Raw genomic sequence first — 15,255 nt, 5'->3', positions numbered from 1 at the left:
TAATTTAACAGCCTTAAAAGTCACGTTAAGTAACAGGACATCTTCCTGATTTAGATGCTATTTTTTTCTTTTGTTGTTTCTTAGAGAGGTTTCCTTTAGTAAGAATTAAGCACTGTCCATTCATTTACTTTGCATATAAACCAGTATCAACTTCACAAAGTTACAGTAACTCTAGTATTTAATGGTTTCACTTAAAAAAAAAAAAAAATTCCAAGTGCCAGGTTAGCTGTTTAGGAATTTTACAGAAGTAGACTCTGCTCAGATTATCTCCAAATAGCACACACACAGATCCAGTTTTGTTTCATTTTGTTTTGAACTTCTAACAGGGTCCTCACAGCTTAGATGTCAAGTCACCTAGTTCAGGAGTTTTGTCTTTGGTTAAAATATGACATTAAAAAATGCAGAGTATCTTTTCAATATCATCTTGTTTTGCTAGTGTCTTGATTCTGCAACTGTTTTCATTCGTGGTAGTATAAGTTTGCCAGTTTAAGGCTATGTTTATGGTTAGAAAAATATTAATTTTACTTATATCAGAGCTTTTTGTATCCAAATATGGCAAAAAATATTCCATGTTTGATTTGAAAAAACTGTAGTACTAAATGTCACAGAATTCTCATCTGATATCTAGTTCAGTAAATTTTTAATTGAAGAAGATTATCAAGTTTTTCAGGATTACTTAAATAAAGCAATTAAATGCCAACAGTTTAAAGCAGGATAGGGACCAACATGGAGACACCCTGCCAAAGACATGGTTGATTCCAGAAGCACCAGTGCACATGCAACCCTGAAGCCCAGGGGAAAGCAGTATGTGAATTTACCCATAAATACCAAATAAAGCCAGATTTTCAATATAATTGACAGTTGCCAGGACCAGGGATGGTCTAGTTGCCATTACAGGAGGTAAGAAAATGTGATGGGGGCCCTTGGGGCTGACCTTCTTTTACAACCTTAGCTGACAAGATGGAAATCAAGGGAGATTAAATGTAACTCACTGGTCTGCTGACCACCCCCTGCAGTTATCACCAATGTTTCCTTTTATTACCAGTCCTTGTTCTCTCTAGAGGCTATTTCTCCTGAGTATTTTACTGACTCAGACTGACTAAATCAGTTACCTAAAAGGTTGTACAATTCTGGTTCACAGGCTCCAGAATGACTTCAAGTCATCCAACATAAAGCACACCACCTCTTAGAGCAACTCCCTAGTAAGAGGTGCAATGTCTATAGATACAACATATGGTTTTGAGCTAAAATCTATAACCACTACATTTTGCACAAGGGGAACGATAAATTTCAAGCTCCACAAAATTAGTGTTCTACTACCATAAAGAAATTATACATAATAAAACACTGTTTTCAGATTTGCCTCACCAAAAATGATGTGTCAATAATTGAAGATATTATATACACAAACACAGAAGTAAACCATTTTCAAAGACAATGAAATCTACCTCTTATTCAAAATTTAGGACCTACCATTTAAGTTTGTGTGTGTTTTTATTTATAAAATAATAACTAATAATTTTCACTAATATAAGTATTATATTTTGGAGATCATTAAGAGAATATTTTGGAGAAATAAAACCAAAGGCTATTTTGAAGGAAACAGCAGTTTCTTCTGTGCTGTTACATGAAGTAAAATCATTTAAGAATGAAGCTGATACAATTCAGCTTACACACTATTATTGATGAGGATGGTCTACAGGAAGAGTACAGAACATAAAGTTCAAAGAATTATATCCATACTACAAAAGTTCCAAATGCCAAACCAACCTTAAGTTTAATCTGTCTACTGGTTACCACTGCAATCACCTTTTATTACTAGTACTTGTTCTATTGGAAGACCATTAAGAAGCCAAAAAAGTTTTAAATATATTAATCGTTAAAAACAACAAAGAACAGTTTAAAGAAAGAATATATTTGAACCATATAAACAAAAAGGTATTACATAAGAAAAAATAATGTAACAATTTATGTAAGTACCTAACATATGAGCATGCGCTTAACATCTAAAACAAAAAATAAAAAGGTAACATTGGTACTATATATATATATTTGACAAGTGTGCATTAAAGAATTCTCTAATATAAAACATTTAAAATGTGGAGAATACTTTTTCAAGATACAGAAAACAACTGTTAAGATAGGCACACCCACAACTCTTTAAAAACCGTGCTTATGGAAGATAAAATTGATCTGAGCATTCCTTCTCAGATGTGCAGAAGCTCTGAAATTGTAAATCATTTGATATTGCCTCCCACTTTTGCACTGTTTGAATTTCAACACTGATTGGTATGAATTACACAATTAAATAGTTTTTCAGTGTTTCTGCCAAGGTTCCATATAGAATGCATCTATTTAGTATGAATACTTAAAACAGCAACATCGTTTATATAAAAGTCACTCCCTTATATTCTTTTTATCCTTTTTTTAAAAAGGCACTATATTTAGAAAATAGTAATTATAACAAATAGTGCTCTGGAAAATCTGAAACTCCAAATCAATGTGCTCCATCAACCATAAGTAGATCTAAGAAGCACTAACTAAAAAGAACACGACTGTAAAAAGCTGATAAATTTAAAGATTATAAAATTGGTTTATTGTAAAAGCAATTCAAGAATACCCAGTTAAAATCTTATCCCAATGCCACCCAATACAACCAAGAAGCAGTTAAACACGTTACATTAGGAATAAGGACATAAAACAAGGAAGAGCACATCAAGGCTGTGATTCAAACTCAGAAAGAGGAAGGCTTAGGTCTCCTTCAGGTGAGTACAGAGGGTACGATAAGATCAAAGCACCATGTCTGTTAGGTACCATGGTGCTGCTTCAACACTGAGGTATAACTGGGTAAATTAAAGGTGAGAGGAAATGAAGAACTCCATATTTTTGTTTTGTGGGTGTACTTAAGTGATTAAAATTTTAGGAACAACTGACTTTAATGACAGCAAGATGCAAGACAAGTCTTTATTGAAGAAAAAGAAGCTTATAAAGTTCTCTATCAAGGTCCCACTAAGTCTTCACAACTCCCCTCCCACCTTCCCACCCTCTCCCCTAATCTAAAGCTACTCTGCTGATATATAAAATGCGATCTTAATTTGTGGCTTAATGGCAAATTGTAAGCACTCCTTCCAAGTAGCTTTGATCTTCTGCACATAAAAAAGCCAACATGCTGTATCATCCATCCATAAACTCAATTATGCATTCTAGGCAGAATTTCATTATTCCTCTAAAAAAATCAATACATCTGCACAGTGGCCATTTCCCCCCAGACTTAATTCAAGATTTAATCTTTCTTCTGTTTTCTTAATAATAGCCTTAGAGTCAATTATTACGAATGATCGACCTATGAATCATTATATACAACACAGTGATTGCATTTTGAGCACTGAAATTACTTAATATAAAACTTCTTACTTCCAACTTTTGCACTCCTCTAAATTGAAGGGTCAAAATGCTTAGATTCTGTAATCAAAAAGAAAAAAAAAACACTTGTCTTCCTAAGCTGAGGCTTTTCATAGCAGTTTTAGCCAGGAAAAGAGATTTTATGTCTTATAAACCCTTGAAAATAAGGGCTTACTCTAGAAACACTGAAAGACCCTTAATCTTAGAGGTGCTAGCTGATACCACTATAATTCACAACCAAGTATTACTTCATAGCTTATACTGAAGGTTTGATTCATGCTCATTTTGTTCCTTTAAAAATAGTCTTTGGAAAACATTATTACTCCTGTAGACACATACTCTAGTTATATCTCTTCCAGTAAAAATAAAAGTATAATCATGATTATCTCTATTTCTTTGCTAAATTCAACTACCAATATACATTAATCTGATCACTTTACCGGCTAACTTATGACCTTACAGTATTCTATATACTATCCAGGGTCAATTCTCAGCATATAGAAGCAGAAGCAAGTCTTAGAAGAATGATTTTGTAGGCAATATTTCAATGTAGTCCTTAATGTGTTCATTACAAAAGAGAACTAAAGTACTAGAGTTTACTTCCAAAACTAAGGCAAAGGTAAACTTTCAAAGCTAAAGGAAGGTAAACCACTATATAAAGCTTACTTCTGTCATGTACACTATGAACCTAACTCAGTGATTTCCCATCAAGACTTAAAATTAGTCTGAGGGACTAACCAGGGGATAATAAAGCCATTTCTCGTTTGCTTCTTTCAAATTCATCAGATAATATCCATTGTGTGCCCAGAGGGCATACAGGACTCCTCTAGACACTACCCATAATAACAGCCCTTTCTAGAACACTAAACTACCACCAACATCTGCAGACTGCCCCAACCAGATTTAAACTACCTGTGAAATATAAACTACTAGTCATGTATTCTAAATGCATACATTCAAAGCTACCATTTTAAAATAAATTGGAAAGTAGGGAAAACTTAAAAAAAAAAAGATACATTCTGCTATCACACTATCATAAACATTATAAGTGTGTGTGTGGGTATATATAGAGAGAGCAGATTACCAAGATTTAAATAAGATGGTAAAAAAAACCAGGACATGTAGATTTACCAAAGGAACTACAATAACTGTCCCAAGCTACAAGTATAAACATTTTCACTATAATGGTAATTTGCCTAAGTTCTGAGAAACAACAACAACAACAACAACAAAAAAAAAGAAAAAAACAAAAAAACCCCCCAAAACAATAAAAACCCCAACCAAGACAAAAAACAAACAAAAAAGAAACCAACAACAACAACAAACCACAATAAAACCCACCAAAACCTATACTAGAGTATGTGGCAATAATTAATATATTTCTATGGAAATTACCTCAAGCCTTATAAGCTCCTAAAATAAAATCAAGGTCACTATGTGACTAATGATAGCACTAGGAGGAAAAAAAACCCACTGAAAGTAAAACAGTCTTCAGCCTTGGTTTCAGCTATCTCTTCAAATCAGCGTAAGTACTTAATATCAGATACAACATTTTTGGCTTGTCAGACCAGTAAGTCATGTTTTTCCACTGGCCAAAGGCAGCTGAAGAAACAATTGCTTGAACAAACTAAATGCTGTGACGTGAAGCATTTGACTTCCAAGTCTGAGTATTTAGTTAAAATGATTGGTGAACATCTAACTGGGCAAAAGGAATGGCATCCATCATCCAAACAGGCTCACTTCCCCCAGCCCCCAAAACAAACAGTAGTTATAATAGCAAAAGAAACAAAAAAAGTTTTTTTTGATTCTTTAGAGCCAAATATGGAAGAGGTCAGCAATATATTAACAGCAGCAATGGACAAGGAAGAGCAAAATAGTGGATGAAAGAATCTTGCTGGACGTTTGTTCATCTTTTTCTGTATTAGCCAGAAGATCACAACCGGCTTATTTGGAAATTTCAGGTATATCTCCTTAGATCCTTCACAGATTTAGAATTCAGTCTACCTGAGGGCTCTATAACCATGTAAGAAAGCTTTCTTTATCTAGCTTGGTGGCGGCCAAAACAGACTCCATGTCATTAAGGATGTCAGAACTCAAAGCTTCTTGTAGGCTTGGCATCAACTCCTCTCCTTCTATGTTCATTCCATCTCCTTCCAGTGTTCCAAGGTCCACATTTGTCCCAGGAATGGCTTCAAGATAGTCTGGGAAACGGTTCTGCTGTGAGGGTAGGGTGCTTTGGTTGATAGTGTCACCTAGATGGAACAGGAAGAGAGAAAGAGAATAGGTCCTTTCTGAAAAGCTAACATCAGAGCTGTATCATGTGAGTATACATAAATGCACAGGGAAAGAAACGCATTCCTGACCGACCTCCTCCACTGGCCCACAGTTTACTTAAGGTCAAACAACCGACAGATAGCAAAGTAACAACGCAAGTTTCCTTTTGCTTCAAAATTGTTCAGATATTGAACAAGCTTGATTGCTTACTACTATGTGCTGAGCAGTGAAGGGGGTCCTGAAAAAAAATTCCTTGAAAAATTATATACAGCAAGAGAGAAAGAACAAGTATGACATAACAGCATCACTACTTGACTCTCTTCCAGGTATGCACCACCATAATAAGATAAAATATAAAAATGAATGGTATAGACCTGTCCTTCTCTGAAGTACACACTGGGGAACAGAATAAAAGAACTGCATGAAACTCTATTCCACCCTTGGGAGATTCACATTCACAACAGTAAAAACAAGCCTCCCAAAAAGTCCCTGGATAGATAAGTCTTCCTAGCTTTGCTTCTAGGTTTCCCAAACTTACCTTGCCAAGAAACCTTTTTGCCCATGACAATGTTAACATTCCTTAACACTTCAATGGAACATGCTTTCAGAAAAACTAATATAAACCATTAAGTGTTAAAAAGGTTTAGAGAGAAGAGAGAAATGGGGGGGACAGAGGAGTCAGGAAAGGTGTTATGAATGAGATGGGTCTGAAGCGACTCCTGTGGATGATTTAAGATTTAGATGAAGAGAGTGCACTGTGGATTCCCAGAAGCATCAAAGCCATGAGCTGGATGAGCACAGGTACAGAAGACTTGCCAAACACTTTTAGAAGCTGCCAGCTAAAGAACTAGCTAGCTGGAGAACTGCTTCATTTCCCCGCCAATTCGTGCCCTCTGATAGCTGCCAAGTCCAGGGTCACCGGGTAAGCTACAGGAAAAAGGGTTCTATAATTACCCCTGTGAGGCAGGTATTTCTTAGCTTCTGCAAGATCCCTGCAACTATTCTAATATTAAAGTAGGTAAGCCCCACCACCTAGCCTTTCCTACCTGGCTTCCTGAGCCCCATACCACCTAAATTGGACCAAAGACCCTCACAAAAAAGAGGGAAGCAGACAATGAATCACATATAGAGACATATGAATCACATATAGAGATCTTCTCCAAAATTAAGAACACAAATCCAGGGGCTTCCTTGGTGGCGCAGTGGTTAAGAATCCGCCTGACAATGCAGGGGACACGGGTTTGAGCCCTGGTTCGGGAAGATCCCACATGCCGTGGAGCAACTAAGCCCGTGCACCACAACTACTGAGCCTGCGCTCTAGAGCCTGCGAGCCACAACTACTGAAGCCCGTGTTCCGCAACGAGAAGCCACCACAATGAGCAGCCTGCGCACTGCAACGAAGAGTAGCCCCTGCTCGCTGCAACTAGAGAAAGCCCGCGAGCAGCAACAAAGATCCAACGTAGCCAAAAAAAAAAAAAAAAAAAAAAAAATTATTAAAAAAAAACAGAAAAAAGAATACAAATCCATATAACAGAGACTTCTAATAGGGTCCTCAACTGCTTTGTCAATTAACTCAATGTTTTAAATGCTAAAATATAAAATAAGTCATGTCAAATAGAGCTGAGATATTCATGACATTTAAAAACTGGGAAAAGACTTAAATTACAAGATGCCAAAAAAACAAACAAAAAAACCCCACAAAGCAAACTCAATTTGAATTGAAGTTTACAGGATCTTCATTGGTTTTCTTCTGAATAATCTTTGCTCACAATAGTTTAATTAGACCTGGTAATACAATGACTATTTCTGACTGAAAGCTAGATTACCAAGAGGAATAAAGAATACCAACCTGTATCCATTTCATCAACACTGTTCAAGAAGTCGTCTGGGGTCCGAGGGACACTGTAGCTGCTCATGCTTAGTCCGCTGTCTGTGCTCTCATCTCGAGAGTGATAGGTGCCACTACAAAGAATGAGAGTTGAAGACCAACACAAAAAATTTAAGAAATGATTTCAAGGTAAAAATATAAACACCTGCTGAGTACCAACATGATTCTCAAAGAGGATTAGTGAAAATTCTTGCCCTGCAGCATCTGAAACAAGCACCCTCCTTCAGGGCCCATACAAAGCTCTTTTGCTATGAGGTGAAACAGACAAGTTAATCCTAATTGAAACTGGCAACTTTAGGGGGCCAAAACTTCTCCTAAGGTTCTGGGCTTGGTGGCAATAAGGGAAAAGAAAGATATTTCCAGTTTTCCTAGGTGACAGAAAATTCTCTTGTGTAGATATTCTCTAGTATCATTTGAATCTAGGGGCTCCACATGGCTCATTTGTTACAAGGTCTCAATTCCCCAAGTGGCGGTGGTCACAGGCATAGGTCAAAACACAGCCTCCAGGTGGGTGGTGAGACAGGTCTGCACTAGATTCATGCTAAATTCCTAGCTCTCATGCAGAGAGTTTAAGCCAGAAAAATCAAACCAAAATAAAGAACCAGAATTTCTTTTTGGACTGGGCCAAAACAGATGAGTCACTGCCGATAAGAACTGAACTCCCTAGCTTGATCTCCTTGTTTCTGTTTGGGAAAGGCTCGGAGCCACAAACAAACACCTTAGCATGAGATAGGAGTCCTGAGAGTTCCAGTTGAAGGAAAGATTAAAAACAAAAAACAAAAAAACTACAAGGCACATACCTTGAGAAAAACAGAAAAATATGAGCCAAGACAGATTTTTACTTTAGGCTAAATGAAAAGTATCACAGATTTACATACAAGTATGGTAAATATCCTTAGACTATTACTTTCATAAATACGACACTCTCCTAACCTAGTAGCACGCAGACACCAGGTGGCATCGCCTGTAAAATTGGGGGCTCTACTAATTCTAGAAAATCTTATGGCAAAGTGTGAAATAAAGGCAATTGTTCTTAATGGTCTCTGAGTACAGTGCAAACTCTAACTTTCCCCACAGCTTGGACACTTAAACAGCTGTTTAGCTTACACAAAATTTAAACAAAAAATAACTAAGCTTTAAAAACAAGCTTTAACTGTTGCTCAAGGTCGAAAGCTCAGCCCCCTAAATTTCTTTCCTAAATTACTCAATGCACTTGCCTTGTTCTCCCTCCCCTTCACTCTGTATATTGCAACCACTAGTTTAATGCTTCTGTCAGATTTTGGCAAGATTCAAAAGCCTCACACAGATCCAAGAAAACACACATTTGCCTCTGAGACCATTTGTATACAATGCAGCTACTCTGGAGAAGGTCTCAGGATGTGGTTTGTTTTTATTTTGCCTGTCTTGATCTGGGACAAGGGCCTGGTCCTAGTCATCACTCTATTCCCACTGCTAGGCACGGAGCACATATCAAGACACTCAAGACTCTGTTACAGAATAGCTGAATTTACACAGTTGTTCAGAGTTCTTTCCAAGCCTCAGGGGAAGCACATGGGCACTCCTGAGGACTGAGTTCACACGGCCATTTCCCTGATTAGGAACTGCTCCCTGCCGCCCCCCACCTCCCTTCAATAAACATTCACTGAGCATCTGCTACTACGCGATAGGGATTAGACTAGTCTGAGGATACAGAGGTTAACGACAACAAAAATCTACAACTGATGCTTTCTGAGAGGCTCACAACTTCAGGGAGGGAGGTGAACAAACCCATTAATGAATCATATACAAGGGCTACGTGAGCAAAGTGCTTTCAGAACAAAGAGGAGTAAGCTTGAAAAGTACAGGGGAAAGGTTTCATGGAAGGGGACGTGGGAGCTGGCCTTGAAAGAGCTCAGAGTAAAAGGGAGATGAGGGGATGTTCCACCACCATTAAGAGTCAACTCCATGGCAAGTTAGGGGAACAAGTGTTTAGAGCTTAAGGAATATGTATAAATCGAATAATGGGCAGTGGGGAAACCATCAAGAGTTTCAGAAAAGAAAAATGTTATAGTCAGATGTGTGTTTTAGAAACTGGGGGTACTACAGAGAGTAGACATGGGGTTTTGCCCTGAGACTAACAACACTGGTAATGTTCCACTCTGCGATCTTTACCAGAAAATAGAATCTTAAACTGTAGCTCAGCTCTTATCGAAAGTTTTAAGAAAGAATCTGCACAAATGACTATCAGGAGGATATGCAGTCTATCCATTTTTTCCCCAAATGGTCTAATTTTATCCCTGGATCAATACAGGCCTTCAATAAGATGGGTACTGCAATTATATTGATCTGAAATTTCCTTTGTGGAAAAGAAAGTTCTGTGGCTATGACCTTTCCTAATTAACCTCAGTTTAAGCTTAGAACTACAGTCTTATATAAATACACTCAATTTTTGGCAGAACTTTAAACTGCATATGTCACAAGAGTAAATACAAACTTAAATACATTTTAGATGGCCTTTGAAACCAAACTTACCAATTAGGGCACCAGCACTAACCTTAAGACAGAGCAAATGACAGAAAATTCTACTGTACTAAATATTTTGGTATGACAAGGTATTTTGTTTTTCTTAGGATCAGGATGTTTTCAATTCAATTGGTGAGAATGGAAAGGGTAGCATTATAGCCTTCTTAAACAAAAATACCTCTAAATGTTTTAAAAAGTACACTGTTTAAAATTGGTTAAAAAAAAACAAAAGCAAAGACCAGAAAGCATTTGTTCCTTATTTTAAAAAGCTCAAACTCCATAAATATTTGACAATCTAGAAGAAAGAATTGTAGTCAAATCTTAAGTTTAAACGGCCTTCTAGGCAAAGAATATGTTCCGTCTCCACTTGCAGTTTTCAACATAGCCCTACATATAATAACATCTTTGCAATATGCCTGAAACCCAAGATTTGTGGTAACTCACTAAAAATCATCCTTAAACTATGTTACTTTCAATACTCTTTAATATTAATACATTATTTGAAAGAGGCACAACCTTCCTTTTTATCTCCTTGACCTACAGCCCTTAAGAACATGAGGCCTTACAGCGCTCCTGCAGTGAAACCTCTCAGGCTGAACACTTATGTGGAAAATGCCTTCTAATGATCCTTACGATGCAGCCCTAAGTAGCTTTAAGATGCAGTTCATTTGCTTTTATAGAAAGGCATTCACATGTTCCTTCATGATTCTGCAAGTAACTGTTTTTCAACAGTATAGGCACAAGCAAACACATGACTGTGAATAAGTATCCCCTCTACAAGTCTGAACAACTCATTTCCTCTCACATGAGCCAGCCTTCAATCCTCAAGTTTTACTGTACTAGCCATTTATGGAGAGATTCATTTACAGCTATGGTTTTTGGCCCACAAAGATGTTCAAACAGCTTATTACAAGTACTGAGGAGAATCACCTTAAAACTATGATCTTTTTCAGATGTTGGCCAGTAGCAACTCTTACCAACCTGTTAAGAAAGGGATCTGAGCTATTGGTCGTCATTGTTCTCAATTCCTGAGACATCCCAGAAGATACTGGATTTTGAGTCCCACCATCCTGCTCCAGTGTTGGTAACTGGCTACGGAGAGCTAATTCCTAGAAAAAAATCAACACAAATAAACAGAATCAATCTATTGATTAACAAATTTATCGTTAGGTTTAAAGTAATAAACTTGTACATATAAAGCTGAAGTATTAACATCTAAAAGTTAATGAGTTTCCCAATCAGAAGGACCAGGTTCTTCTATCCATTTCAAGTGATTAAACATTAAATTATATAAACTGAAAGTTTAATTAGTCTTATTAACCCCAAAACATATATACTTAACTACTTAGCTTCCTTTTGGTATTTTCCTTTTCTGGCAGACACTCCTAAATCCCTCCTTTGGGGTAGGATGGCAAGTCTGATCTTTAAAAAAAGAATTCTTCTTAAAGCTTATTTTTACTTAACAACCCTCATATGGTTTTATATGTTTGGCACCAGTAATAAAAATAAAGTCAAAAGAACAAAATTTGGTGATTTACCAAGACACCAACACTCCTCACTGCCCTCCTGCACTGTTTTACACTTTGGTATCAAGTAGCTCATTCTGACTTCAGGTTTTTCAATCTTGAGCTATCTTCTGGGGCATCCAACAATTTCTCAGCAAGATTCTACCTGGAAACTGAGCAAAAGCTATGGGCCATTACTACCCTGATCGTTTCAGAAGGGCTGCCTCAACGTGCTTCCAAACATTCCAGGCCTCAGCTTTATATTTGCCTGGGGCTTCAAGGCTAGTTCACCTCACTCTGGCCAACTCTTACACCTTCATTGCCACCCGGTTCTTTTCCTCATCTTTTCATCTGTTCGCTGTTCCCTGCCCTGAGGATTTCCACCGTGCCTCTCAAGCTCTCATAAACTCAACTCTGCTGGAGCATCAGCTTTCTCTCCCTCGACATCTTTGGTTTGACCTGAACTATGGCTTTTTATCACAAAGGATACTACCTCACCCCCTGCAGCCTTCCTGAGCCAAGCCTGCTTGCTGAGGCACACACCATCTCCAGCACCCTCACTCTCAGTCACCACTGGGTCCAGAAGCAGTGGAGATATTCTCTGAGCTCTGCACCACCACTTCTAGACTATGCAACAACCACTTCTTTTTACTCAGGTTTCTGCCTTCTAGATAACCCACGCTTTAAATGGGTTTCTTAACCGGAGGATCATGACAGAATGCAGAGGGTCTGTGAACTTGGATGGAGAAAAAAAATTACATCTTTATTTTCATTAACCTATAACTGAAATCTAGCATTTTCTTCAATTATAAATATAGGGAACAAACAGTAGTATTTACTATACCTTTGACTTTTCAGCTTTTCATCAATAGAAAACATTTTCATATCATGCTCTAGTTGTTGCAAATATATTAAAATACCATTTATGTTCATTACTATTTCAATATTATATTAATTTTAAGACATGCCACTATATCTTATTACTTATACATTATGTAGATGATTCACTCAACATGAGTTCCTTGAATTTCTGCATTCCAGTGATCTTCATCCCTACCTACCTCAATCACCCACTTGTACAGCCAAGACCTTGCTATTCAAAACCAAACCTACCTCTACAATCTTTACTCATGTCTGGGACAATAATCATTGTTTCACTTCATTGCAACTGCATCTATCACCCGGGAACTGTCAACATCCATGCATAAAATCTATACAGTAATCTAACGTTGAAATTCCTGGCTCTCTAAATTGCAATGATATTGACTACTTTACCATCGTATTTCAGTCATTAACTTCCTCGGTCACACCCTGAACTGGTTTAGAAACTTCTTCTCCAGAAATCTTACATGTACTCATCCCGCTTTCTGGAACCATATTTTTTCTTTCCACCCAGTTTCTTCTGCCTCCTACTATTCCAATCTATTGGCTCTCCTTCCCTACAAGTTTAAATGCAAGGCTGATCATTTTAAATACACATGATTACCTTTCAGATTCCTGATACACACATAATTTTATTTCAACACAGCAAATTCCAACCATGAATCAATATTAAAAATGTGCTTGCTTCATTTCTATACTGAGACTGCTAAGAAATGCTAGAGAAAAATCATACAACTATCCAGACTGTTATAAATTAATAGTCTTTGGCCTTGGCTGGGCCCTTCTTAGTACCACTCATTGTTTTTTGTTTTTTCTTGGGTCCTTGGTTACTTTTTTCTCACATTCTCATGATTACTACTCCAAATCTGGCACACTCTCTCAAGCCCCGTTCCCTTAAGTGCTTTTCCTTTTTCAAGCTCTCTCCCATTTAAATAAGAACACTGAGGTCATCAGGCACAATCTGTGGTTTTCTGGATCCTCCTGTCATCTCTTCCTGCTCCCCCAAAGCCATCTTCATTCATCACCTTTATAACTTTTCTTCCAGTCTCAGAAAATGGATTCCCTCCTGCTGTCTCCTGTTCTAGGCCAACCCACATTCCTAGCAGCTTCTGGGGATCCATTTTACTTGTTTTCTCTATCTTCTATCTTTGATGCACCCCTCGCCCCCATTTTCACCTTACAAAGTGAGAAGTGACTTTAAAACAAAGTGCACTCTCTGCAGGTCTGTAATATGAAATGTTTTCTCTTGGTACCATGTCCTTCCATATATTCTTGACTAGAACACTTTTCTTTCTTATTATTTAAGACACAGTTACCTTCTCTAGGTAATTCTCCAGAATGATCCCATCTCCTTCTTTGGATTGGATTCGATTAGACAGATAGACAATATGTCTTTCACACCCTGAGCATACGTATGTAACATGAGCTTAGCACTTATCACATGGTATTGTAATTATTTCTTCTCTGTCCCTTAAGGGCACAAAATGAATAAATGAATGACCATTTTGGAGCATAAAACAAGAGCTTCTAAATACTTTGAAGAATTTATGTTGCTATTTAAATATAAGGATGTTAAAAGTAATAAATTTTATTTTACTTTTAAAATATTTATTTATTTATTTATTTGGTTGGTTGGTTGGTTGCGCTGGGTCTTAGTTGCAGCATGTGTGTGGGATCTAGATCCCTGACCAGGGATCGAACTCAGGCCCCCCGCATTGGGAGCACGGAGTCCTATCCACTGCGCCATCAAGGAAGTCCCAAAAGCAATAAATTTTAAAGTGAATAAAATTATAGGCTCTGGATGAGGCTGATGCCTAGGGAAGGCATGCTCATATTTCTGTGTACCTAGTTTTGAAGTCCTTGCAGCACAAAGCAAATAAATCATTACTGAAATAACTTAATAAATTGGCTATAATTTTCATATTGTTTTTACAACTTTTATTTTATCCTTTTTGATGGTTTCCACTTATTCAAGGTTTTATGAAGTTAAAGCTAATTGTTATGTGCAAAATCTCCATGTTCTCGCTACTTTGAATTCTGCCACATTGCTTGTTTGAAGCTATCAGATTTTTACTTTTTGCTGCCTTTAACAACTGAATTTCTACTGTCAGCAGACACTGAAGAACCAACTATCCACATTTACAAAGAAAGGTAATTTAGAGATGTGAATAAGAAGGCCAATCTTTACAAGTTGCCTAAGAAGATATCCAACCCCCTGAAAGGCTATGGAAATACTTCTCATCAAATCTATATTTGAGCCAGGACTAACAGTAACTAACCTAGGGATTCATGTAAACTGAACTTGAAAGGAACAAGGGGAAAAAAAATGCCACTTTATTTACTGGTGGTGGTGGTAGGACGGTGTTAGCATTATCCACCAAATAGTGAAGAATATGGCATGAAAACAAATGTAATGTGATAAGGCCAATGATATAAATAACTTATACATAGATTATAGAACCCATATACCAGGTATGGATATTCAGCTCAGGTTTGAAACTTCTAGTTACAGGAAAAACAAACAAACAAAACCCCAAAACCAACCAACCAGGGTTGATTAGAAGTAATTTTTGAAGTATTATTGAGGTATAATTGATATATAATAACTTGCACATACATCATCCAAAAATGGGTATATTCTTACATAGCTCAGTATTTGCTAGAAACAAAATTACTTTAACTAAACTTGACTACTTGGTAGCCCCCTCCCCAAGGCATTCTTTCTTTCTTTCTTTCTTCTTTCTTCCTTTCTTCCTTCCTCCCTCCCTTCCTTCCTTCTTTCCTTCCTCCCTTCCTTCCTCC

The 15,255-nt window shown here is 37.2% G+C and overlaps 1 protein-coding gene across 12 annotated transcripts in view; it reads right to left on the bottom strand.

Moving 5' to 3' along the window:
* Positions 1-1,894: 1,894 nt before the first annotated feature.
* The window catches only part of YAP1 (Yes1 associated transcriptional regulator), a 108,765-nt gene continuing 95,404 nt past the window's right edge, over positions 1,895-15,255 (bottom strand). For all 12 annotated transcript variants that reach the window (XM_057552370.1, XM_057552372.1, XM_057552361.1 and 9 more), the window contains 3 exons: positions 11,048-11,175; positions 7,526-7,638; positions 1,895-5,654 (listed from right to left, as the gene is read on the bottom strand). In XM_057552370.1, coding sequence (XP_057408353.1) covers positions 5,416-5,654; positions 7,526-7,638; positions 11,048-11,175 — 480 coding nt within the window. In that variant the 3' untranslated portion in view covers positions 1,895-5,415. The remainder of the gene's footprint in view (positions 5,655-7,525; positions 7,639-11,047; positions 11,176-15,255) is intronic.

This window comes from Balaenoptera acutorostrata, chromosome 9 (assembly GCF_949987535.1).
Source record: "Balaenoptera acutorostrata chromosome 9, mBalAcu1.1, whole genome shotgun sequence".
Lineage (NCBI taxonomy): Eukaryota > Metazoa > Chordata > Mammalia > Artiodactyla > Balaenopteridae > Balaenoptera > Balaenoptera acutorostrata.
Note: the sequence above shows the minus strand (reverse complement) of the source record. Positions and strands in the feature narration are given on the sequence as shown.